The sequence below is a fragment of the Phoenix dactylifera genome, chromosome 2 (genome assembly GCF_051530095.1).
Source record: "Phoenix dactylifera cultivar Ajwa chromosome 2, Ajwa_hap1_PhDact_Kaust_v1.1, whole genome shotgun sequence".
In the NCBI taxonomy this organism is placed as follows: Eukaryota; Viridiplantae; Streptophyta; class Magnoliopsida; order Arecales; family Arecaceae; genus Phoenix; species Phoenix dactylifera.
Genome location: NC_143191.1, coordinates 27,049,403 through 27,076,798, shown reverse-complemented (window position 1 = coordinate 27,076,798; position 27,396 = coordinate 27,049,403). Strand labels below are relative to the sequence as shown.

Below are 27,396 nucleotides of genomic sequence, written 5' to 3'. Positions count from 1 at the left end.
TCACCCAAAATTACAGCTTTTCTTTTGGTATTAAATATAGAATCCGATGCATAAGGGCAATACATAGAAACCTTGTAAATCAAGACATCGCAACATTTTTCTGCATAGAAACCATGTAAATTAAGACATTCCAACAGTTTTATGTTGGACAGACTCACCCCATTAACAATATTATAACAATATTAATTCATTTTAAATTTTAAAGCCATTGATCGGCAGAGCACTAAGAATAGCTAACAGAACGATGCCAAAATTTGTATGCGTGATGATGCTGAAAAAGAGACGTGCATAAGGTCTCACACAACAACACAACTCTGCGGCTGTTGTTCATGGTAACACGACATTATTTGTGTTTTCCTTTTCCCCTGGCTATTTCTGTTTTTCTTCACCGTCTAAGATTTTTTTTTTCCCAACTGATAATTAAGCAAGCCCAACCGTATGTCTCTATCCTTGATCAAGTCAAAATAATTCTGCATTAAAAAGCCAATATATCAGGTCAAAGATTCAGAATAGACTAGAAAGTAATGACCCAAAATTACTGCATCGATCTTGAATTTATAAGCAAATAGAAATTATACCGGAAATGTTTGAGGATATTAGTATTCTTTAACTATATGTGAAGGGAAAAGGGCAACAGTTCCCTCTCACAGCCATAAGTTTCATTGTAGGTGTACAAAGACATCCCACAATTTGGGTGCCAGATTTATGCACAACTCGATCATTTAGGATGAAACTATACATCAACAGATGACCCTTTACAAGCTGATTGTGATATAAATATTCCCAACTTAAAAAAATAGTCACAATATAAATTGGATTAATTATTGATAAAATTAGAAATTCTTTCACACTTGTGACTATCAGAGATCTCAAGAGAACAATGAACTTTGAGATTGTCCTGGTTAAACTAGGTTGACTGAAAGGGGCAGTTTGATATTACAACTGGTGCATTAAGTACTAAAAAAATTTAAAAGAAATGCCAAAAGTGAAACAATAAATAGACTAAAATGACCTTACACTCAGCAGCCTATGCCAGTAGAAAACATGGAAGACAGCGAGACATGACCCCAGTCAGGTCAAGGGGAAAAGGTGGAAAAATCAAAATAATGTCACTCCCACTTTTAGAAATCTTGCTTACCTTCTATTATTAAACAATACATTTACCAACCTAGAAATAACAAGAACTGTAAGTTACCTTTAAACCAGATTCTTGACAAGTATAGATACATCTCCCAGACGGCAGGTGGAGGTAATCAGGCAGTAGTATGAATTTTTGAAACATGAAAATGAACATGATTCCTGGGCCAATATATATTTCCTGAAACAGAAATCAAATAAAAGGAGTATCAGGGAAGTTCGTGTATATCGTCATCAATGCAGCACTGGCTCAAGCAGAAACTTCTTAAGTTGGATATATCTTTTTCATTCTGCTGCAAGTAGATTTTCTCTTCCAGTAGATATTTTCACCATTCGAAAATTGAAGTTCTAATCTAAGGCATGCCATGGAACATTCAAGGCTTATACTTATATTGATAAAAAGAAGTAATTGTAATTTGTAGAAAAGACTTAAATCTTTGTGCTTACATTTAAAGTATGCACGAGTCACATGGATCCTACATCCTAGAGATGTAATGCACTGAAGAAGTCCGAAAGCCTGAGACAACAATCAATTTATAAATAAACAGCAGCCTGTATGACAAATAGATTCCTATTTGCATGCGAAATAATATGGGAAAAAGCAATGATGAACCTAATATCCTTAGCTATCACAGTGTTCCCATCTTCAGCATCAAGATGCCGTAGTACCACTTCTTCTAAACGACCATCCCGGTAAGCATGCTGAAATAGTAGATAAGCTTGTACAATCAGGAATTCATACCTTGATATCAAGGTAAGAAATCAAATCATAAGTAGCTAGAGTTGTGCACATCTTATAAACTAAACATAAATGCGTGCCCGAGATAATGCTGGAGAAGCCAAAAGGTGATGCAACATTAGCAAAATAAAACGGAAGAGATGAATGACATATCATCAGAAAAGACAAACACCATTAATGTGAAAATTGATATATATCAAGGCCTAACTTGCATAGATTAGCTAAACAACAAATAATATCATAGGAGTTCAACACATAACTTACTGTAAGAAAAACTCACCATGAAATACCATGCTAACTGGAAGTAGGTAAAGAATACCTTCTTCCTTTTCTGAGCAAGGCCGGGAGAAAACTTGCAAATATATTTTATCACACATTGTATTCAAATTTTGACCTATATCGCATTATTTAAATATTTAAGAAACTGAGAATGAACAGAATCCAGGCTGCAATTACAATACTACCGTACAGGAAAAATGACAACAATGATCCAGGGGAACAGAATCAAGAATGAACTAAGAGAAAAACAGAATCATCAAAAACTGAAACAAGTGTATACTTGACTTCCTAGTCAGGAAACATTATAAGTATCCAATGTCCGATCAACCTCATCAGCCAGAAATAACAAATTCTGCATCAATTTATTATACCATGTACACATGCTTCAGTTTTGAATTCCTAAGATTTAAAGCATCTCACTTCCAATGCTCCTTTTTAGGATCACGTAAAGATATGTTCCTACTAGAAGCCAATACTCCTGGACGGCAAATTGAATAGGCAATTACAAGAATGAAACATTGACCAAGAACACAAAACCCGGTCTTGAGCAAGCATTGAAGTGCCCACCAACTTCGTAAGAATAAACAAAAAGCAAAATTAAGGATTGATTCCCATATAGCCTTCTAGCACAAGTTGGGAGGCAACTCAAAATTCAAAGTCCACTTAGTTCAAATTCAACAGAATAAACATCCACACATTACAGCTGAAGAAACAAAATGGAGATCAGTTCTCATTATCACTTGATGAGTCCCAGTCATCAAAACCCAACTGCATAAGTAGAGCACTCATCCCCAATAAACTGCCAATATCTTCAGTATCAAGATCCCTGAGTACCTCTTCTTCTATAACCAGTTGCCTGGCAAGATCAACTAACTCCTCTTCTATGACTAGTTCTCTGACAAGGTTTTCTATTGCCTCTTCTGCTACAACTAGTTGTCTGGGCCTGTACGTACAAGGCCTAAAGTTAGGTGGCCTTTTTGCATGCGGCTTGTAAGTGTGCTGGAACACCACAAACATGGTACTCATTAAAACCCGAACCCTTTTGAAATAGTTGAACAAGTTGCAGAATAAAAATTAAAAGACACGTCACAGATATCCTGGCATTTACTTGTCTTTATCTAGCAAATACTTAATTAATACAAGAAACAAGTTCTGCAAAATAAGTTCCAACAAGATTGAGCTGTTAAATAAAATAAATTGTAATGAAAGAGATAATTAATATGATGACAACAACCATGAGCATGGAACTCGTCAAAGAACAAAGACGACAGAAAGGATCAGATTAACAAGAATATTAGCTGTAACAACATAAATTTACCAGATGCAGTTCACTTTGGTCAGATTTATAATTTACTTCAGGAATATAAATATACATATAACTTGAGGTAAGAAAAAATATCCTAGTAAAAGAATTGGTCTTGTTGCTGTGCGACAAATGGATTGCAGCTAGATATGGAGGATGCACATTCACCCCCGAGTGGCCTTGTTTCTGTGAAAGGTAGCTTGGGGGTGTTTACCTACCAGTGGAGTTTTGGTGAGGCGGAGTGAGGATTCCTGCCGGATGTGGAGCTTGTCAGGCGACGGAGGAGTCCATTTACCATGTTCTTTTTGGGTGCCCAAGAGCCAGTCAGATATGGAGATGTGCCTCAGCTCAGCCTGACCAGGGGCAGATGTGGGCATCCACCGAGAAGTTCGTACGGCATTTGGAGGCCTCAGCTCGGGGGTCCGGACGGGAGGAGAGGGGAACTCGTGATGCCTACCTGGCCTATCATTGTTGGCTAGATAGCAATACATGAGTTTTCGACGGCGATAACACCTACCCGAGGGTAGTGGCGAACCGAGCTCTACGGCATGCGGCGGAGATCACCGGCACCATTGAGGCTTCACCTACTAGGTTGGTCAGGAACATCTAGGGCCCCCATTCTGCTCTTGCAGCATCCAGAACGATATTGGTATCCTGGATGCCTCTACCCCTTAGCTTTCTCAAGGTGAACTTGATAGGAGCGTAGCAGAGGACGGGAGCTGCGAAGGCATGGGATTTGTCATAGGGATCACGACGCGAGACTCGTGGCGGCAGGTGGACAGAGAATTTTTGACTCGTCAGTAGTGACCGTTGAGCTTCAGACGGCCTGGGAGGGTGCCTCCTATGCGAGGCAGGTACCAGGTGCGGATCGCATCCTCCTCGAGGGGGATTCGACCACGGTAATTGAGTGGATCCGGGGATGGGGGTGCTCAATCGAGGACCGGCCGTTGCTTCACGATATTCGCAAAGCACTGGGGGAGGCTGACTCCTACCAGGCCACGCACGTATATCGGGAGGCGAACGGTGCTGCAGACTGGGTTGCTTCCTTCGCGGCTCATCACTTTGAAGATTTTTTTTGGCTAGACCACGGGGTTGTGCCTATGCCTTTGCGCAGTATTTTATTTTTTGATTTTGTTGGCTGTTTTCATATTTGTCAGGTGTGAGCCGCCAATGCACCAGAAAAAAAAAGAATTGGTCTACATCAAGAGGTGCAAGCATGAGGACTGCCGAAGAGGGTTGGGATCATGTCAAGCCATGAAGAAAGTCATTTCGCCTAAGCCATTCCATGCATTGGATGCTTTTAGTGATTAGTTAGTAGAAAACCCACATATCAGAGCAAAAGGGCGATAGGTTGATTGGCAAAGGCAGCTAAGCTGTAGTGTGTCAGGCCCATAGTGATTTGATGCAAGTAAGAGTCTCTTTCTAACAGACATGAGTTTCGAAAAACCCTGGCTTGGATGACATGAAATGCCACAAACTAGAAACTTCGTTTTAAAAAAGGCGTAAATTAGCATGAAGTACTTATATGGTGTTCAGATTTGACTTTGCAGGTTGCATAATTGATGTGGGTATATGCATCATAAACATAAGAAGATGCATATGGGTGTACAACATAGCATGAAAGTTGGTGCTTCCCGTTTATTCTACAAGTTATGCTTCTTTCACATAATACAAATAAAAAACAAAGAGTTATCAAACATATATAAAAATTGATAATGGAGATAACATTGAAAGGGGGATAGATTGCAAAAACAGTATAGAGAAACAAAATATTATACCCATATACTCATGTTATGTAATAAACAACAATACAAATATTCAAATATTAACACAAAAGACTAGAAGGAAACTAGATCTGATCACGAGCTAGGTGGCCCGGCCGGGCCGGCACAAAATTTAGTAGTCTTGGGCACTAAAATAGGCCCATGGAACAGGCCTGGGCAAAAAATTAGGCTCGACCTCAAAATCGAGACGGGCCTGAAAAATTAAAAAATAGCCCAGCCTAAGATTATATATTATAATAAAATAATATATTATATAGTATAATATAACAACAATAACAATATATTATTGGAATATTGCAACAGGTTGAGGGAACTAAATTACATTATTTGGCTGAAATGTACTGTTTAATTGTTATTTTGCACTATAAGACTATATTGCACTTAGCCTATAATAGTTGGGGGGAAGAGGAAATCGGGCCGAGTGGGTGGGCCAAGGATTGGCTCTTCAAGATTGGGCCGATTCTAGGCATAGATGTCAGGCCTAAGTTCTACTGTAGAGCTTGGCCCGGCCCGATGTTTGATCAGTTCTAAAGGCAACTAAACCCAATGAAGTAGCCAAGCATCTTTTGAGGACTGGAAGATATTGATTCTGCGAACCTGCAAATCTTCTGTCACCTGATCTTCTTATAATCTGGTAAGTACATATATGCGCTTGCAATTAAGAACTGAGAGCATATATTTATCTAGTCATTTCTCAGGATAGTGGCTTCCATTACATTTTTGAGTTGCATTAGGGAAATGCTACTGAATGTGAAGTAATGCCATATATATGTTAGTAATAATTTAGAATGTTAACTTAAACCGCACCTGCATTTCAAAACCCAAAGTCTTTCAATTTGCATAATTTCGCAATCTAAGTCTTAGACAACATCCTCTGGTACTATCCATTCTTCTAACAAACATGGTCCAATGAAGTAAAAACCATGACTCGACATTCAAAGTATAGTGGATTTATTGCTACAAGCTTTTCCAAAACAGAACATTTGCATATCTATCCATTAAGATTTTGAGTTCTTTATCCAATCAGTTATATAGGTGTTCCAGATGAAAAGAGGAGGACAAATTGCACCAGCATAGACATTTAAGGCTTTATTTTACTTATCAAATATAATAAATTGGCATACATAGAGCATGCACGCATACACATACAAACATACACATTGGGGCAAGGTCTACCAAACTAGTATTGGGACCCGTATCGGTTGGCGGACGGGTCGGTACAGTATCAGTTTAGTACCGTGCCAACACACGGTGCGCTTGGCAAATTGATTTAATTGGTAATCAATCTTTTTGAACTTTTTCAATGATTTTAAATCTAATCTAATTTTTTATTATTTTTTTGACATTTTTTGATGTTTTTATGATTCTTGTTTAACCTAAATGATGCATCTTATTGTTTTGAAATGATACAAAACATAAAATGATTAGCGAGATGCTGCATGCTATAAGAAGCAACATGAAATATCCTCAAATCAAGTCGTGAGTTGAAAAATATAAAATAATACAATCAATTATATATATTTAAAGTACAACAATACATACTAATTTCTAAAATTTTGTCGAGTGGCGATGCCTCTCGTAGATATCCGGATGATTAGCATAGTCAAGGGCACATCAACCCACCCCTCTACCCAAGCAGTGTTGTAGTCTTATATGTTCATTCAATAAGAAACGCGCTCCAAGTTATAAGCACTCTTGAATCTCTCGCTGAAGCTCTGGCTCTGAAATATGTTCTCTATCTAATAAACTGGCTGATAAAACAACTGTGATGAGGCTTATCCGAATAAGCCAGCAGCAAAATCCAACACGTAAGATGCTCCGAACTGCGTAGGGTAGTAACCACTGGAAGATGCCTCAGACGCACTATATCTATATCCATATCCATATAGATCATAGTGTTAGGGGGGGCTAGCGACTCCGAGGGAAGGGGTGAATAGACCACGAGCAGCACGCTTGCTTCGGAGGGGATCCGCAAGGCTTTAGCCCAAGACTTATTCTCACATACTGCTCAACTGATGCTCGAGAGTTGCTAGTACACTTGGAGAGGGGATTGTAGTGACTCAATTCCTCCCACCCTCATATGGCTGAAGCTTGCATCTAAAAAATGGGAAGAGTCAGAAGCAGGCAACAGTGGCCAGATCCAGTGCAGAAGCCGAATATCCTAAGAGAACGGACCCACAAATGCAACTGGGGATGAACCCCTTGTATTTGCGAAAGCCAGTCGTTGGGCAAGGTCTTTCTTTAAAGGAATTCGCGGAGAATTTGTAACAGAATTAGCTCATCCAGAGGAATTATCCGAGTAAGGAATTGGAATAAACTTTCCATGAATTGGCGGCAAAGACAACTATTGTTAAGCAAAAGTCTCTCTTATTCGATCAAAAGAGCCTTCTTCTTCATTTCACCTATGGACTGGTCAAATTGCTGAATCCTACAAGTGGCTATACGGCTAAAATCATCAGATCACCGGAGCGAGTGGTGGGGGTTGGGGACATTTTAGGCCGAAGTGCGAAGGTGCGCTCATTTTCTTTCTCTGATTTACTGTGTCGTGGTGTCAAAGTTGAGATGCACAGGCGTGCAAGATACGTTAGCTGTGTAGCGTAGGTAGGAGCGAGACATATAGGAAGGTTTTGCAAGGTAAGGGACACGCAGTGTGCCTGTATCAAGAAGCGGGATAGCTAAGGAACCTATTCGATACCTTCGTTTAGTGAATCAATTCACGATTCAAGTATAGGGTTAAAGCCGGATCAGTAAGTGGACACATTTTTCGCATTGGTTGAGCATCTTTCTTCCCTAACGAGGCGAACCAACCACCCTGCAGGCGTGGGCTCTCCATTTAGGCGTGGTCAGCACCAATCGTGTTCGGGCAACGAAGCTTACACTCATTCACATTGGTTCATCCTGCTATGCCCCGGGCCTTTTGGCTTCATAGGTGGAGAGTCCCGTCTTGAATGCATTACTTTTTTTCCCACACCCCCCAGCCATCTAATCCAATAGCTGCTTATCTCTCAAAATGAGTTGCTTGCTTGGAGGGTAGGCCTCTTTTTGTTTGTTTCGTTGAATCTCACTTTTTGATTGAGCAAATAACTCATCAGGCATGAGTCTCAATTCCTTTTTATAAAGTAGAGCCCTCGCGGCACACAGACCAGTTTAGTTGCAGAGACATTTGCTCGATGATCCTTGTTATAGATAGATATAGCAACCTCTGAAGCTGAAGCAGCTATGTTTCCAGCCGATTAGATGGATTCCAACTGAACTTCAACTTCTACTTGGTTGATTGATTCACGAGTAGTGCTGGAATATAATTAAGGACGCCCTCTATCTAGGGCTGTTAACGAGCCGAGCCGAGCCCGAGCCTGGAAGAGCTCGGCTCGGCTTGTTTCACAGAAGCTCAAGCTCGAGCTCGGGCTCGGTAACGAGCTCTATATTGGGCTCGAGCTCGGGCTTTCTTGGCAAAGCAAAGGCTCGGGCTTGAGCTTGTAAAGCTCGTTTCAATTACGAGCTCCAGAACGAGCCCGAGCTCGGGCTCGTAATCGGGCTCGAGCTCGGGCTCGATAACAAGCTATTTTTCTCTATGTGGTCAGATTTTTATGAATTATGGTGCTGAAATAAGATTTTTCAGTGGGAGACTAGAGCTCGTTTGGGCTCGAGCTCGGGCTCGGGCTCGGGCTCGGGTGTAAACGAGCCTCATATTGGGCTCGGGCTCGAGCACGTTTAACTAACGAGCCGAGCCCGAGCCGAGCTTTTACCGAGCCAAGCCCGAGCAGCTCGGCTCATTAACAGCCCTACCTCTATCTTTTGTAAAGCTTCGCAACCCTCCCGCTTGCGCTAGTTAGTTAGACTGAAGGCCTCCAATCATATTCCACAAAAACAGTGGTCCAGGAACAATTTCCGCATTGAAGGTCAAAGTCCTTTGATGCGTCAACCTCAACACAGATTCTTGCACAGCTAATGCGCTTCTTCGAACTCGTCATCCTATCAGCATGAAGAGGTTTGCCAATTGCACTGTTGTCTGTGGATGCGAGTAATAAAATTCAATATACGACTGAAAATCCGATACGTCTATAGATCCTATTCCACGAACGAGGTCATCTGCAGCTACATCGTGTCCTCTTGAATCACTCCGAGAAGCTCGTCTCCTATATGCAATCAGATCCTCGTGGGTTCCACTAGATCGTGCACCGTGGTCCCTAACCTGTGTAGCATGCATAAATTGGGAGTCACCGGTGTATCGAAGATCATCCTGCGGCTGTCTCAAAAACGGTGGTCACGTATCCTACACTCCCTAGCTAGCAAATCCATGACCACAAGAATTGTTGCTCCTGGTCTCTGAATCTTAATGAATTGATTCTTCTTCCATACTCTCTATTGGGGCTGCAGGTGCCTTTTATTTTCATATATTTTTATTTATTTATATATTTTTAATATTTTTAAAATTTAAAAATATGTTTGAATATCATAAATTTAAAAAAAATATGTTTTCTACTTCAGAGATTACTTTTGAATTATGTAATACATACTACTAATTTCTCATAATTTTCAGTATTAATTATATATTTATATTTATTTTTAAATTTAAAATAATTTTAAAAAATAAATATTTTTAAAAAATTAATTTCTGCTCAGATCCATGTAGAATTCAACAATGAATACTATATATATTTTTCTAGGCCCGTGGGCATGCATCAAAAACTACTTATTTTTTAAAAAAATAAAAAATTTAGGCCTAAGCTACTATGCACATGATCGCATCAAAACTTGAATCAATGAACACCAAATTTTGTTGGAGAGTAGCTTGCATATCCCTAAGTACACTTCTAAATTTGCAGTCATTTTTTGAATTTTACTTTTTATATTTTATATTTTTAATCTAAATATATATATTTTTTAATTTTTAAAAATTATATATCATCCAAAAATTAAAAAATTTTATGTCATTGTGTAGATCATCCATAAATCTATAACATATAATAAAATCAAGGCAAAATCAAAAATTTTGTCATGATCTTTTCTTATTTTGCAAATTTCAAGCTATTTTTTCAAGCCAAAAAAAAAATGAGGCTGCATGGATCTTTTTTCAAACGCGCTGAATCGATGTGATTTTGCAAATTGGGACAGCTAAACAAACTTCCAAAATAAACTGTTGGGAAGGCCTTCCCAATGCTTGTTTTAACAAAAGAAGCAGAGGGGGAGGGGGCCCAATTCCAAATTGGGTGCAAACTGGATGGTTGCACCAAGTTCGAACGAAACCGGCCAATTCCGAATGGTTTTGGCCGGTTCAGTCTGGTTCGGTCCTTTTCTGGCCGATTTCAGTCAGTTTGGAACCTGTTCCAGACAGTTTAAGGCCGGAATCGATTCCAACAGGCGAACTAACCCGGTTTCCTACCGAGTCGGCTTGGTTCGGGCCAAATCGAGCTGTTCGGTCCGGTTCGGCCTATCTTGCATTAGGGGGGGGAGCTAATAACAAGGTCATTTAAGCAAGCTGCATGATTGCATTACCCTAAAGAAAAGTCACAGTTTATAACAATAATCAGAAATACTAAGATATGAAACTGAAGTCTAAACTAAAAACAAGCATACCCTGTAGAAACAACTAGTCCCAAAAGGACATGTCCCATTCCCGAAGTCAAAGTATTTGCAATCAATAGACCTGCCAAAGAAAAAGAGCATTAATCCCAAGCGCATAATAAGTCTTTTACAAACATTTATGGTTCACCAGACACAATCATGAACTTTACCCTATCAAACTTTATGATTTCTAGTGCATCATCGCCCTCTTTATCATGTCAAGTTTATGATACTTTAGACAATGTTGCACAAGTGCAAATTTGGCAATATAAGAAAGTCAGAAGCAGCTACAAATATATCTAGCTGTTATGGTAAGTAGAAGGAATTAACAACAGGTCGGCCACGTGCCCTCAATGATTATTACAAAATATATAACAAATGCTAATTGAAGTTAGAAAATTGTAGTGGTGGTGGTATAAGTGAACCATATCCATAATCGAGGGAGGCTGCAGATCTTTTTCTTCTTTGAGGATGGCTGAATCTTTCTTTCTTTCTTTTTTCTAAGCAATGGCAATGGAGGCTAGGGTTCTTTGTGGTAGAAGGAAGGAGGAAGAAGATGGGTTGCTGGATGGGTGAGAATGGGTTTGAGGAGGGTCAGCCAATTGACTAAAATTGGACACCAATTTTGGTGGGCGGTTGAAATTGGCTAGACCAATTGATTAGGCTGATTTGGGTTTTGTGGAGTCCTAGTGGCAATAGGACTTAGAGGAGGGCGTGGGGAAGGAGTCTTGGCGTGAGGAAGATGGGCTAGATGCTGATGTGGCGCACGGAGGGGCGAGCACAAAGGAAGGGAGGCGTGGATCTAAGGAGAGAGAGTTGTGGATAAAGATGAATTAGTTTGGAAGTCTCATCCAAACTAATCCTTGATGGCGTGAGGAAGGGGAGAGGCGTCCCACCTCTCCTCCAGCAATTGTTGTCGCATCTAAGAGGGGAGAAGTCCCTCTTCACGGGAACAAGGAAGGGAAATTTTTTTAGCATCCAAAAATTCTGATTTTTATTCATCAAACCTTCCCTTATATAGAAAGAGAAGTTGGCAATAGATAAGAACTACACAGAATTTTAAATTGGACTCCTAATCACATGAGGACTCTTTTAAAATTCAAATCTTCTAATTGACCAATCAAATACCTTGACACCTAAGCCTAGACACCTAGGATCCATATCTATGGCGTGTGGATTGAAACCCATCAAAAGGAATTCAGCGCCATGAATATTTATCTAGGTGGAACTCCTTCTCGGGTACCAACATCAGCATGAAGTTCGGAAGACTTCTCAAATTTCATCCGATCTCTAAATTTCATATTCTTATAGTCATTGGAAAGCTACAGATGTTTACTTTCCAACAAAATTTGAATCAACTTAATCAGACTTCTGTAGCTCCCGAAATCTTCAAAATACTATATGGTGGTCAATCTGTCATGGATTTCAACTGGATCTGAAATCTGAATTTCTTCCACATGACCCAATCAATGCCCTGGACTCAATCTAATCAGGCATTGGAGACACTAACCCATTGTGAATTAAATCACTTATTGCATGGACTCAAACACACCACAACTTGAACTTGATTATTTCCTCACACACCTAGGCCCAATGTGCATCCAATGTGTCACGCCCAAATGAATGAGGGTGATGCTCCTGCAGCAATTCTCCCCGGCTGGAAAAAGACTCGACTCTGTCGAGTTCTGTAACTGATAGAGCTCGTAGAGATCCGGGTTCAGCCGTTGGACTTCTTCCGTCTTCAACCAAGAACAATCTGAAATTGGTCTGCCCTTCCATTTAACCAAAAATTTCTAATATCCCTCTCGACGTGTGGACACAATTTGATCATCCAAAATATCTTCAATGGTGTCTTTAGGGGCTGATCGATGTGGTGGTGATGGTGGTACGGCTAGAGGGTCTTCATCTTCAGCATACACGTAATTCGTAAAGCTGTAGGTTTTCAACATTGAAAATTGAGCTACCTTGTAAGTCTTTAAGCAAATCAAACACATATGCATTAGGTCCCATTCGTTTCAGCTCCTTGAAGGGACCTGCGCGACGAGGATGAAGCTTCTGAAAATTTCTGCGAGGGAAGCGTTCAGCACTCAACCGCATCATCACAAGGTCTCCTTTGAATTCCAGGGGACGTTGCTTCAAGTCTGCTTGTTGCTTATAAATCTCAGTGTTAGTGACCAAACGACGTCGAACTTCAGCATGGATGTCTTGTATGTGCCTGGCGAAGTCTTCACCACCTTCGCTGGTCCTTGTGTTGATGGGAAGTGGTACAAGATCAATAGGCCGCCACGGCTTCAACTCGAGAACAATCTCGAAAGATGACAATCCTGTGCTCCGATTGACACTGCTGTTATAAGCAAACTCGGCATGGGGTAAAATCAGATCCCATGACTTCACATGATCGCGGACTAAGCATCGAAGAAGGTTCCCAAGACTATGGTTGACCACCTCGGTCTGCCCATCAGTTTGGAGATGATAGGCGCTGGAGAAGGAAAGACGGATGCCAAGCTTCGCCCAAAATGTCTTCCAAAAATAGCTCACAAACTTGACATCACGATCAGATATAATAGTCTTCGGGAGCCCATGTAAACGAACCACTTCTTTTAAGAACAAATCAGCAACTCGAGATGCATCATAAGTCTTTGCACATGGCACAGTGCGACATCTTTGAAAACCTATCAACAATGACAAAAATAGAATCATGTCCTCGGACCGTCTTGGGCAACCCAAGCACGAAGTCCATGTTGAGGTCCTCCCATGGTGAGCTCGGCAATGGTAGCGGAGAGTAGAGGCCGGCATTGGATTTTGTTTCCTTGGCTAGCTGACAAGTTCGGCAATTTTTGATGATTCGGTGGACATCCTTGCGCAGGGTCGGCCAATAAAAACTGTCCTCCATCATAACGACGGTCTTGTCACACCCGAAGCGACCAGCAAGAGCTCCCCTATGAACCTTCCGGATGATGTGGTTGCAAAGAGAGGTTTCTAGAATACATAGGCGTGTGCCACGAAAGAGAGCCGTCATGGATCGAAAAATCAGAATGCTGCCGGTGACTCCCTGCTGAAATTTCGGTGTAGGTAGGCTGAAAATATGCATCAGTAGAATAGAGAATTTTCAAATCATTGAAGCCCGTTACTTCTACAATCAAGAGGGTCTCACATGTGTCTTCCGGCTAAGGGCATCAGCGACTCAATTTTCTGCACCCGGCCTATGCTTCAATACAAAAGTAAATTGCTACAGTACATCCACCCATCTCGCATGTCGCGCACTTAGCTTCTTTTGTGAATTGATGTACTTTAGAAAGTCGTAATCGGTGTATATGACAAACTCTCGATATAGGAGATAATGCTTCCAACGTTTAAGAGTTTGAACCACAGCATAAAACTCAATATCATAAGTGGAATACCTTCGCTTGGCGTCGTTGAGCTTTTCGCTGTAGAAGGCGATGGGATGACCTTCTTGGCTCAGAACTCCACCAATCCCGATGCGAGAAGCATCACAAGCGACCTCGAAGAGCTGATCAAAGCCTGGAAGTCGAAGAATTGGGGCTTGGGTTAAACGTTCCTTGATGTCTTCAAAGGCTCTAGTGGCGGCCAACGAAAATTTTCACACAATTGGTGATTGGTGCTACTATGCTGCTGAAATTTCTTATGAACCGACGGTAGAAGAAAGCCAAGCCATGGAAGATCCTCACCTCATGAATGTTACTTGGCGTCGGCCACTCCCGAATGGCACGAACTTTCTCTGGATCTGCTGCAACACCTTGATCTGAAATTATGAAGCCAAGGAATGGTACTTGTGATTCAACAAAGAAGCACTTCTTCAGGTTAACATAAAATTTTTCTAATCGAAGTATAAGAAGCACTCGGCGAAGATGTTGCTGATGCTCCACACGGCTACGACTGAAGATCAAAATGTCATCAAAATAAACAACCACAAAGCGCCCAATGTACGGTTTCAGCACTTGATTCATAACCCGTATGAAAGTACTTAGCGCATTGGAGAGACCAAAGGGCATAACCATCCATTCATAGAGGCCATCCTTGGTCTTAAATGCCGTCTTCCACTCATCCCCAAGTCTGATTTTCATCTGGTGGTAGCCACTTCGAAGGTCCAACTTGGAGAAGATGGTAGCTCCATGCAACAAATCCAGCCCGTCGTCAAGCCGCGGAATCGAAAAATGGTACTTCACTGTAATCTTATTGATTGCTCTGTTGTCCACGCACATCCTTCATGAACCATCCTTCTTGGAAGTAAGTAGAGCCGGGACGGCACATGGGCTGAGGCTCTCTCAGATGAATCCCTTGTCCAAAAGTTCTTGGACTTGGCAGTGAAGCTCCTCATGTTCTCTAGGATTCAGCCAGTATACGAGAAGATTCGGTAAGCTTGAACCAAGCACCAAATCTATGGCATGTTGGATGTCCCTCATCGGTGGAAGCTCCTTGGGAAGGTCCTCAGGGCTTACATCAGAAAAATCATCCAATATAGACTTGAAATCAGGAGGAACAACTTCTGAAATTTCAGCCCCAACTTTCCTAAACACTAGTGCATACATGACTCCAATCTCTCGGCTGCAAGCTTCAAACTTTCTCATGGTTAAAATCCGTTGGATTATCAAATTTTCAGAGATAAAATCAGTGATTCGAAGGGGCTTTAATACAACTCTTTTGTTGGTACAATATAGAGAATAACAATTAGATCGACCGTCATACTCAACACTACGATCATACAACCATGGTTTTCCTAGAAGATGGCATGCCTTCATGGGCAAAACATCACACCATACTTCATCTCGGAAGTCCTTACCAAGTAAAAAACTGATCAAGCATCTTTGTTTAACAGGGATGGAGGAGTCTTCGATCCAACTTACCCGATATGGCTTTGGATGCGGTACCGGTTTCAGATCAGCTTTTTCAGCACTTCTTTAGAAATGATGTTCATACAGCTTCCATTGTCAATGATGAGGTTTAGAGACTTGTTGGCATGCTCGACGCGAGTGTGGAAGATATTGGTGCGCCTCCAATCTTCCTCCACGTTCTTCTCCTATTTGCAATCCATAAGAATCCGCCGCACGATGCACACGGGTAGATCTGAAGCTTCTAGCTCCACCGTAGGGGCTTCTTCATCATGTTCTTCGTTCCCTTCATTTTCCTCTTCATCAGCAGGCTGAGAGGGAGGAATGACTTCAGAGGGTCCTATGATCTCATCCTCCTCACATACCAACGCAAAACGTTGGTCTCGAGTAGGACAAACAACGGCGAAATGGCCTCGCCCGCCGCACTTGTAGCATTTGACAGGATTCTTCCCTTGCGGCGTGGATTGTAGCATAGGACCTTTACCCTTTTCATTAGCCCTTGGAGCACCCCTCTCCTGAAATGTGCTTCGATTAACATGGTTTCAGATCTGAAAGCAGGGGCGTTACCTCGAGGTAGGGCTGTTAATGAGCCGAGCTGCTCGAGCTCGGCTCGGGCTCGGCTCGGTAGTCAAACGAGCCCGAGCCCGAGCCCAATATGAGGCTCGTTTACACTCGAGCCCGAGCAGCTCACAAGCCCAAACGAGCTCTAGTCTTCCACTGAAAAATTTTATTTCAGCACCATAATTCATAAAAATCTAATCACATAGAGAAAAATAGCTTGTTATCGAGCCCGAGCCTGAGCTCGAGCCCGATTACGAGCCCGAGCTCGGGCTCGTTCTAGAGCTCGTAATTGAAACGAGCTTTACGAGCTCAAGCCCGAGCCTTTGCTTTGCCAAGCAAGCCCGAGCTCGAGCTCAAAATAGAGCTCGTTACCGAGCCCGAGCCTGAGCCCGAGCCTGAGCTTCTGTGAAACGAGCCGAGCCGAGCTCTCCCAGGCTCGGGCTCAGCTCGTTGACAGCCTTACCTCGAGGAAATGGAACTCCTCGGTTGGTGCTGCGCTCGGAAAACCGTCGTGCAACCAGTGCTTGCGCAGGGCATCTTTATCGTAGCTGCGATTCAACTCGAATGGCGGTTGGTATGCCTCCTCTAGGCTGAAGATGCGCGTCATCATTAGCTCCCTCTTGATGTCATCCCTCAGCTCGGATCGGTACCGAGTTAGGAACTGTCAATCCGTCTCCGTGAGGTTGCTGCGGATCATCAACTCATGGAATCGGGCTGTATACTCCTCTACGGAAGAGCTTCCTTGACGAAATTTCTGAAGTTCTTCGAAGAGTGTCTCCTCATAATTAAGGAAAAGAAACTTCTCCTTCAAACGAAGTTTCATCTCCTCCCAATCATTGATAGAGGGTTGTCGAAGTCGATGAAGCTTCTCTTCAACGCTATGCCACCATATGCGTGCTTGGCCCTTAAGCTTCATCTTTATAAATCGCACCTTAGTTTCATTAGGCATGCTGAACTACTCGAAATAGTCTTCGAGGGACATCAGCCAATCCTGAAAGTAGGTTGGGTCCATGCTTCCTCTGTAATCAGCAACTTCTACACGAATCCGCTTCATGGCATCGTCGAATTCATTGCGCTCCCGCTGATTTTGATGAACATAGTGGTTTCTGAAATTATTTTCCATACGAGAAATATTTGGAGGGGGCATCCGTTGACCCCTAGGTGGCCTTTGTGGTGATAGACCCCTAAAGAAGAATGCTTCAACGTCGTAGTCTCCTCCAAATGACAATTCTGAATTTTCAGAATGTGCAGGAACGCCATGATCATCTTCAAGATTGTTTTGCTCGGGAAAGAGACGATCCCACACAACTTCCATCTTCTGATTCAAAGCCGCCATTTGCTGGATGAGCTCGGCCATCATCTCAGCACATTATCATTCATTGTTGTATTGGCGACCACTTCTGGTACTCATGGCGACAAGGATTCGCTCTGATACCAATTGACGCAATCGGGGTGGGCTGCAGATTTTTTTTCTTCTTTGAGGATGGTTGAATCTTTCTTTTTTTTTTCCAAGCAATGGAGGCTAGGGTTCTTTGTGGTGGAAGGAAGGAGGAAGAAGATGGATTGCTGGATGGGCGAGATTGGGTTTGAGGGTCAGCCAATTGACTAAAATTGGACACCAATTTTGGTGGGCGGCTTAAATTGGCTAGACCAATTGATTAGGCTGATTTGGGTTTTGTGGAGTCCTAGCGGCAATAGGACTTAGAGGAGGACGTGGGGAAGGAGTCTTAGCGTGAGGAAGATGGGCTAGATGCTGATGTGGCGCAAGGAGGGGCAAGCACAAAAGAAGGGATGCGTGGATCTAAGGAGAGAGAGTTGTGGATAAAGATGAATTAGTTTGGAAGTCTCATCCAAACTAATCCTTGATGGCGGGGAGAGGCGTCCCACCTCTCCTCCAGCAATTGTTGTCGCACCTAAGAGGGAAGAAGTCCCTCTTCACATGAACAAGGAAGGGAAATTTTTTTAGCATCCAAAAATTCTGATTTTTATTCATCAAACCTTCCCTTATATAGAAAGAGAAGTTGGCAATGGATGAGGACCACACAAAATTTTAAATTGGACTCCTAATCACATGACGACTCTTTTAAAATTCAAATCTTCTAATTGATCAATCAAATACCTTGACACCTAAGCCTAGACACCTAGGATCCATATCTATGGCATGTGGATTGAAACCCATCAAAAGGAATTCAGCCGCATGCCATGAATATTTATCTAGGTGGACCTCCTTCTCGGGTACCAACATCAGCATGAAGTTCGGGAGATTCCTCAAATTTCATCCGATCTCCAAATTTTATGTTCTTATAGTCATTGGAAAGCTACGGATGTCTACTTTCCAACAAAATTTGAATCAACTTAATCAGACTTCTGTAGCTTCCGAAATCTTCAAAATACTATATGGTGTTCAATCTATCACGGATTTCAACTGGATCTGAACTCTGAATTTCTTTCACATGACCCAATCAATGCCTTGGACTCAATCTAATTAGGCATTGGAGACACTAACCCGTTGTGAATTAAATCACTTATTACATAGACTCAAACACACCACAACTTGGACTTGATTTTTTCTCTCACACACCTAGACCCAATGTGCATCCAATGTGTCACGCCCAAGTGAATGAGGGTGATGCTCCTGCATCACATACTTTAAGGCAACAACTTCCTTTATCCTAAATATGCCTACTCTCACAGTTTCCTCAAGTCTAAACTACAAATAACAAAAAGACCTGTCATAACCAATTCTAAAATGCTAGTGTTGGCTAAAGCCAAGAACAAGGCTTTAAGCCCCAAGACTGAACCAAATCAATTTCAGGCTTGTAAAACAATGCCCATCCATGAGCAAGTAACTCCAAGTTGCTAGCCAAAGGCCAACAATTTTTTATACTTGTAAACTTTTCCATATTTCCAACTCCTCTATGATCCACAACTAAAAAGAAAATTAACAGTAAGCAAATTCTTAGAAGTCGTAGACGCAGAGTAAGATTGTTTATTGGTCTCTCTCTCAACTATGCAATCATAATGGACTTGAAGGATTAATTTATAATGACTAAACCTTAAAAAGGGTTGACATCATTTTTGATCAGATTTGGACACACATGCACACAGAGAAAGAAGAGAGACAGATGGAAAATAAATTGTAATTTATTGAAAAAGCAAAGGATCCACCAATAAATGAAGGATGGAAACATAAATAAAATTAAAAAAAAACACTATAATGCCAAAGGCTTTTCCTTCTTAAAGTGGGCAGACACACTAAAAAACATGATAGACTTGATGACAACCTTTATATGACAACCATATCATGATAGAGGTTAAATCTGGTATTATGTGAATGTTTGAGCATGAATTCTAACTCATCAAGAAAAAATGGAGTCAACTGTATATAAAAGAGGAAGTAATAAAAATTATAGTAAAAGTATTCTCAAAGTACACCCACATAGGCACCTAGGTAAGCCTTCCCTTACAGAAATTTTAGTAAATTCCAGCATTTGATCAAGTGAATCTTGAGCATAAATTATCAAAGAAGAATGCCTTTCGACTGTATAAAGAATGGGAATAAATAGAAAATAAAGTAAAAGTTTTGTTACAGTAGGTGGACCCACATATGCAACAAGGTAGGCCGAGCCGTGCGAGGATTAAAACCAGAAATAGCAGGAAACTAAAATTAGTCAGATGAGACTCGGAACAGAAAAACCAATCCTATACTTATCCATATTGAGTAAGTATATTATTACCTCATGGTATATCATGTAGAGACTAAACATTTCACATAAAACATCCATGGATATGCAACATAAAAGAAAATCTAAGGACGTGCAATATAAAAAAAAAATATCTAATAGTGGAAGTATACGGATATCCATATGGAGATAGATTGGATAGAAATACTTGAGCTTGGCTTTGTAGTTATCAATGATCTCTTGTTTCTCCTCCTTTGTTGAATACCATATAACACTGGGGATGACAAAATAAGATATCTTTCTGCATATTGGACAGGCCCTTACTGCATTGTTGACATCCATGCCAGAAGCTGGAGAATTACTCCGCCAATTCCGGATGCATGAAATACAAAATGGATGGTCACATTCTGAAAGCAATCCAAACTTCCGCTCAGCAGCTGTGGGCTTAGAGAGCACTCGATCCAAGCATACACTGCATTCAATCTCCTGACTAAGTTTCAATGCTTCAAGACGTTTGTTATTTTTCTGACAGAGGTTTATATGCTCCTCTCTTTCATCCGGACGGTGTGGATGCAAACGATGCTTTCCACAAATGGAACACAAATCCCCATGGATGTGAGGGCACTTTTCACCATGAGGACAACTACCAGCAGCAGCAAATGAACAGATTGGCACGTCAGCCAAACTGACAGACATGGGCCCATGACCACCTTGATTTTCTGGAAATGTATGAGTTTCAAAACTTTGGGTCCATGTTGGTTTACCAGGAGGAACAAAAGGTTTACTTGAGGCTGTTAACTCTTTTGGAGAACTTAATGCTGGTTTAAATTCTCCATTCAGAGCATCTATATGAGGATGATTGATTTGAACAGAATCTGATGCTACATAAGGGCGAGAATTTGATGACGATGATGATGATGATGCAGATGCCTGATGACGAGAAACTTTAACATGGTCATACCTGCATCGACTACCAAAAGAGCACACCCCTTTCTGATAAAAGGTGCACACCTGCAACAATAATAAGCACCAAGGGGAAAATATTAAATGGATGAGATATGCATTCTAGATAAAAGCAGTTAAACTGGATGACAAGGTTAGAGAGTTTAACATTGATACATTGTCGGATTGGTCTTTCCAATCATGAGAAAATTCACAGTACTCCCCTTTCAGGCATGCCCCATGTGCAAAGTACTTGCAAAGAATCCTGGATGAATTGACAAATATAAAACTGAGAATACTGTAACTAATTTATATAGATGGAGGTCTACGATGTTAGACTCATTCAAAAGTGACAAACACCTTGAGACAGGAGTAAGCTTCATAGATTTTTCTTATTTACTAAACAAATATTAAACTGGTAAACTTATGTAAAATGCAAGATGGATGGATGACTTTTGTGTTTCCACTTGGATATTGTACCAAACATTGGTAAATATTTAAAACTGCATGCTCGACTGCAAAAAAGTTTTAAAGGAAAAGAATTGGGAAAATATGCAAAAGATATATGCATCACTATGTTTCAAGATCCATGAGTAAGATATATGCAAAAGAATAGATAATCAATGTCTTGTCAAAATACATGGAACAATCAAATCCAAAGTTAGCATATTGATAAGTCACAATCGGTCTCAAGTGGCCAGTTATCTTGTTCTTCATTGAATTGCCAGCGCCGTTTCTAATTGACTAGGACATCTAAATTCTATCCCTTAGCCTCAGGGAAACAAAACCAACTCCACTTAGATGGATGGCAGGATGAGTCTCATCATTCCCATTCTCTTCAAAAATTCATATATCACCTCTCGTTTCTATCTTAAGCTCTTGCCTTAATTTGTTGGGACGGCATGAACTAAACAGATTAGAACAAGGATCTACACTCTGATAGAAGGAAGCCAAAATATATTAATCTCAATAAGTGAAGAAATCTCAACAAAATCCACATGCAATTAGGATGAAATAATCACAGAAGTCACATCTTGATATTCTCTCAACTTTATATAGTTTTATATTTATTATTTTATTGATACAAGTTTCGAAATAGTGACAAGTCAATTCTAAGCATGTCATCCAATCATCTCTCTGGTGGGATTTTAACCCATTCCACTGGTCCTTGGGGAAGGGTTGTCTTCTAACTCGAGCAGCCATAATCCAAACACAGTCGATTCTATACCTACTGAATCCCCAACCTTCTGCTAAACTGCCCCTCTCCCTACATCCACTCGGCCCTTGATATCTCACCAACAGAGGATAAAACCAACACAATCCAACCCTCCCCCCCCCCCCCCCGGGGCACCGGGGAAAACAAAAACAGAAAGAGAAAATGAAAAAAAGGAAAAAAAAAACTTTTTTTGAAGAAAGAAAAACAAAACCCTAAAATTTCGTATACATGTCTTCCTTCGGACTATTAGAAAGCTATACTGACAAGTTTCATCCAATCATCTAGGTGAAAAAAATCATAAAAAACTGCATCAAATCTTTATCCTCGCAAACCGGAGTCTCAAATCACCTTCTAAATGCTCCCTAGACTTATATTCCTCCAATATCACATCAAAAATCACAAAGAAAGCACGATACAAGAATTCCTCATCAAAAGTGCAACCAAGAGAAGCCAAACAAAAAGATACCATAGAATCCAAAATAAAACCATATGAATCTCGAAAATGATGGCAGAAATTGACGTTTGAGATGCGTCAGGCTAGGGGAAGAGGCACAGAGAATGGGAAAGAAGATTATTACCTTCTCGACATGGGGATAGGAGAGGACGGGAGAAATCGAGCTCGGAATCGACAACAGAGAAGACGGTCTCGGAGAGATGAGGGGATATTTTCCTCCGGTTCTAGGGTTGGGGTTAGCAAGGGAAAGCAGCGGAAAGGTACGATCGTGATTAGGAAAAAGTGCAAGGGTATGAAGTTTTATGGGTCCGGTCGGTTTAAAATTGTCCGGACGCATGCGCTTCTTGCTGGGGCCAAACGCACGAAGAGACCGAATGGGTAATGGAATAGCTTGAATTAAACGCTAAACAATACGTTGCGCCAACAGGGGACAGAGAGGGGGGGGGGGGGGGGGGGATTTGTGATATATGGCCGTCCGTGGAGAGGGTTCGACAGTGCTAGAGGCGGGGAAGATTAGTGGATCTGCTGTCCCTGGTCCCGGGGGTGCAGCGAAGGGCCGCTCTTGGATGGAGGTGGAGGTAGCGAAGAGTGTACCTCGGCAACCGGCTTGGACATACCACCAGATGTCCTCTCGTGGTTTGGAGATGTTGTAGAGTAGGTTCTCCGAGGCGGTGGAAGTCCCGAAGGAAGAATTGGAGGGGACCTGAGCTGAATGGCAGAGCACCACGGTTATTATGAGGAGTTTGGGGAGGAATGTTCCTGTGGACTGGGTGGCAAAGGAAATCAAGCGAGTGGGACGCTTGGATTATAATGTAGAGTGCTTCTTGTTGATGGATGGTTTTATTGCAGTCTGGTTTGCCAAGGAGGAAGATTGTGAGGCCGCACTGTTGAATGGTCCGTGGATGATGGCCGGACAGCTTCTTGCAATGGATCGATAGCGCCCTAATTTTGTTCCCGATGTAGGAGGTGTTGGCAGGGTAGTTGTGTGGCTCCGCCTACCACGGCTGTCCCTAGACTACTAGAAGAAGGAGACCATTCTCAGAATAACCGCAAGAGCTGGTACTCCTTTGGCTTTGGACGGATTTACGGAGCAGGAGAGGCGGTATGGTTTCGCCAGGGTTAAAATTGAGTTGGACTGCTCGAGCCCTCTCAAGCCGGGCGCGGGGAAGATTAGTGGATCTGCTGTCCCTGGTCTCGGGGGTGCAGCGAGGGCCGCTCTTGGATGGAGGTGGAGGTAGCGAAGAGTGTACCTCGGCAACCGGCTTGGACATACCACCAGATGTCCTCTCGTGGGTTGGAGATGTTGTAGAGTAGGTTCTCCGAGGCGGTGGAAGTCCCGAAGGAAGAATTGGAGGGGACCTGAGCTGAATGGCAGAGCACCACGGTTATTATGAGGAGTTTGGGGAGGAATGTTCCTGTGGACTGGGTGGCAAAGGAAATCAAGCGAGTGGGACGCTTGGATTATAATGTAGAGTGCTTCTTGTTGATGGATGGTTTTATTGCAGTCCGGTTTGCCAAGGAGGAAGATTGTGAGGCCGCACTGTTGAATGGTCCGTGGATGGTGGCCGGACAGCTTCTTGCAATGGATCGATAGCGCCCTAATTTTGTTCCCGATGTAGGAGGTGTTGGCAGGGTAGTTGTGTGGCTCCGCCTACCACGGCTGTCCCTAGACTACTAGAAGAAGGAGACCATTCTCAGAATAACCGCAAGAGCTGGTACTCCTTTGGCTTTGGACGGATTTACGGAGCAGGAGAGGCGGTATGGTTTCGCCAGGGTTAAAATTGAGTTGGACTGCTCGAGCCCTCTCAAGCCGGGCACTCTTGTGAGGGGGAGATTGGGGGGTGTCGAGGAGACATTCTGGTAGGGATTCATCTACGAAAACCTTCCTATTCCCTGCTCCGAGTGTGGTCGGATAGGGCATTCGGCGCCGGAATGTGTATGCTCCTCCCCGATGACTGGTTCGGCGGAGGCGGCGGAGACCCGGGGGAAGGGGAAGGCAGTTATAGGGATGGATCCCCGGAGGGTGGTGTGCAAATGAATGGGGAAGGCGATGCATCGGAGGAGCCGCCGGCATTCGGACCATGGATGGTTACGAGCCGTATTTGGTATCAACGGGTGGCCAAGAAGGCGACTCGGGGCAAGGAGACAACTGAGTCCGGGACAAGGTCGAACTCGGTGCCAACATCTCCCCGGTCCGTCGAGGACTCCACTGGTGATAAGTTGGGAGCTGTTGCATCTCCGACCGACCTTGAAGGGTGGCAGAAACCCTCCAAGGTTGCCCGGCGTAGGACTTCGGAGAAGGACGTCTCGGAGGCCGCGCGTCGGCATGGACAAGGCTGGACCGAGTCAACCCACCTAGGGAGTTGGAGCAGGAGCTGAGTCAAGCCACAGGCTAGGCTTGGGTCGACTCAACTTGGTTTTGGGTTGGGATGCTGGCCTAAGCGAGTGTGGGCCGAGCGATGGACTGGGTTAAGCCGACGATAGGCCTGAGCCCACGGAAACACTGAGCCTTGGTGGAATGGGCCCGAGCCCGAGGAAGAGGTCCAGAAGCCCATGGAGGACGACTTGCACAAGGGCCCAAGCCGAGAAGGGGACGACTCCGCTTGCCGAGGGGGCTCTTCCTCAGCAAACGGTGAAGGGGAGGCCGGAGATAGGCGCCTATTGGAGAAGCAAGAGCTCCCCTCCCCCTCTCACGGCAGCGTGCAGTCGACCTCCTCGGGTGGAGCGGGAGACAAGGTGCTTTGGCGCTGTCTCACGACGTGGGGCGGAGGCACCAGCAGGGAGGAAGCTAGCAAGGACCATCTCTGCGGCGGCAAGCCTCTCGGAGATGGGGGGGTGGCTCTAGTCAGGGTGCTCAGCATGGTAGGGAGGTTGGGTTGGCTCGACGGGTTTGGGGTGGCTCCGTCTGGCACTAGTAGCGAGCAAGCGGCTCAGCCCGGCACATTGAAGACCTCGTCACAGGAACTATGGGTGAATAGTGAATCCTCCCTGATGGCAGAGCTGGATTCGGGGGAGCATATAGTTGGGGAATCCTGCAACTTTGGAATGGTTGGTGGCCTGAAGCCTAACGGTGGGCAGATGGGGGATCCTGTGGCAGCTATTAAACATCAAGTGGATTCTGCGTGCCATTTGGCACAGTCCGACTGTGGGGGGGATCATCACCGCATCCTAGTCCAAATGATGGCAGCAGCGAAGGGGGTGAGTCCAGCAAATTTGGTGAGTGGAGGGGATTTGAAAGAGGCAGTGTTTCATGATTACAACCCCGAGGTAGTGGGTTGTGATGCCCCCATGGTTGATCAATGAAGGTTCTTTTATAGAATTGCCGAGGCGTGGGGAAGCCTTCCTTGGCACCGACTTTCCGAAGGATTGTGCAACAACACAATCCGGACATTTGTGTGTTGTTTGAGACCCGACTATCGGGGAGGAGCCTGCAGAAGGCTAGGAGAGTGGTACCTAGATCGTGGGGATTCTACGCAGTGGAGTCTCAAGGGCTATCAGGGGGAATTATTGTGACTTGGGTGCAGGGATTATGTAGAATGGACATCTTCCATGTTTGTAACCAAGAGGTGATTATGGTGATCTCGAAGGACAGTAGAGATCCTTGGGTCCTTGCTGCGGTGTATGCTAGTACTGACTTCAGGAAGAAACAGATATTGTGGGAGGAAACGTCTCAGTTAATTAGTCAGGGTTACCCTATGATGTTGGCTAGTGATTTTAATTGCATTGTTGGTCCTCAGGAGAAGATGAGGGGAAGCCCTTCTCTTATGAGAGGAAGATTAAGGAGTTCCATGACTTTTTGACATCGAATGGACTAATAGACTTGGGTTTCTCGGGCCCTAGGTTTACATGGTGCAAACAATCAACAGGGTCGAGCTAGAGTTTGGAAGAGACTTGACAGAGTTTGTGCGACAGTTGGGTAGGTCCAGAGCTTTCCGAGTCATCATGTGAGACACCTGCCCAGGATTGCATCCGATCACAGCCCTTTATTGGTGAGTACAGATGCATATATCCCAGTTCGCTCTCCCTTTAGATTTGAGAAGTTATGGCTTTGTTATCCACGCTCATGAGAGATGGTGAGGGAGGCATGGAGTGCGCCAATTAGGGGTGATACTATGTATCGAGGGTCCCGTAGATTGGAGCTGATGAGAAGACGGCTGAGGTGGAATCGTAAGGAGGTGGGAGACATTTTCAGGAGGATTGAGGAGTTAGAGGAGGCCATTGCCAGGTTACAGGCTTAGGAGGCTTAGAGAGGGGGTCTTTCAGATGAGGAGGTGGGGGAGCTTAGATCACTACTGGCACTGCATGATGCCCTTCTTAGACAGCAAGAGATATTCTAGAGACAAAAATTAAGGGTACAGTGGATTGTGGAGGGGGATAGAAACACTAGATTTTTCTACTAGGCGACAGTGATTAGGAAGTACCAGAACAGGATCAGAGTTATCAGAAGTGAGGATGGGCAGCTATTGGAGGATTCGGATATGATCCAGAGAATAATGGAGAGCTTCTTCAGGGCTAGGTGGATAGAGTAGATTACGGATAGTAGACTAGTAGATATACCATAGCAGTTGGTAGGGGTGTTAAAGGAGGAGGCTACAGCATTGATTAAGCCGGTCTCAGAGAGGGAGATCAAAGAGGCGGTATGGTCCCTTGAGGGGGACAAGGCCTCAGGGCTGGATGGCTTTCCACCTTTATTCTTCAAGAGATATTGGATGATAGTTGGGCAAGATGTGACAACAACTATACTGCAGTTTTTCAGCACGACAGTGATGGCGACAGATTGGCATAGGACTTTCATCACTTTGATACCGAAGCGGCAGGACGCTACGGAGCCGAGCCATTTTCGCCCGATTAGCCTATGTATGACTCTGTAAAGGCTACCATGA

General features: G+C 43.2%; 1 protein-coding gene across 11 annotated transcripts; it reads right to left on the bottom strand.

Moving 5' to 3' along the window:
* On the bottom strand, positions 1 to 23,218 carry LOC103720335 (zinc finger (CCCH-type/C3HC4-type RING finger) family protein). 11 transcript variants are annotated; one of them, XM_008809982.5, is made up of 8 exons: positions 22,638 to 23,218; positions 21,021 to 21,108; positions 20,110 to 20,912; positions 10,820 to 10,889; positions 1,751 to 1,839; positions 1,585 to 1,654; positions 1,196 to 1,318; positions 1 to 470 (listed from the first exon to the last, which is right to left on the bottom strand). In XM_008809982.5, the coding sequence occupies exons 1-6, from the start codon at positions 22,646 to 22,648 to the stop codon at positions 1,621 to 1,623; spliced, it is 1,095 nt and encodes a 364-aa protein (XP_008808204.1). In that variant the 5' UTR covers positions 22,649 to 23,218; the 3' UTR covers positions 1 to 470; positions 1,196 to 1,318; positions 1,585 to 1,620. The 11 variants fall into 11 exon arrangements, with proteins under 11 accessions (XP_008808204.1, XP_088571865.1, XP_088571864.1 ...); XM_088715739.2 differs by lacking the exon at positions 21,021 to 21,108 and having other exon boundaries at positions 20,075 to 20,912; positions 22,638 to 22,937; XM_088715738.1 differs by lacking the exon at positions 21,021 to 21,108 and having other exon boundaries at positions 22,638 to 22,929.
* Positions 23,219 to 27,396: the final 4,178 nt, after the last annotated feature.

What these genes read in the sequence shown, in the direction of transcription:
- LOC103720335 (XM_088715737.2), bottom strand. Translation starts at nt 22,850, where the DNA reads ATGCGTCCGGACAATTTTAAACCGACCGGACCCATAAAACTTCATACC. An exon ending in CCTATCCCCATGTCGAGAAG is followed by an intron (nt 20,913 to 22,637) that starts GTAATAATCTTC and finishes TTATTGTTGCAG; the next exon opens with GTGTGCACCTTTTATCAGAA. An exon ending in AACTACAAAGCCAAGCTCAA is followed by an intron (nt 10,890 to 20,109) that starts GTATTTCTATCC and finishes TTTCTTTGGCAG; the next exon opens with GTCTATTGATTGCAAATACT.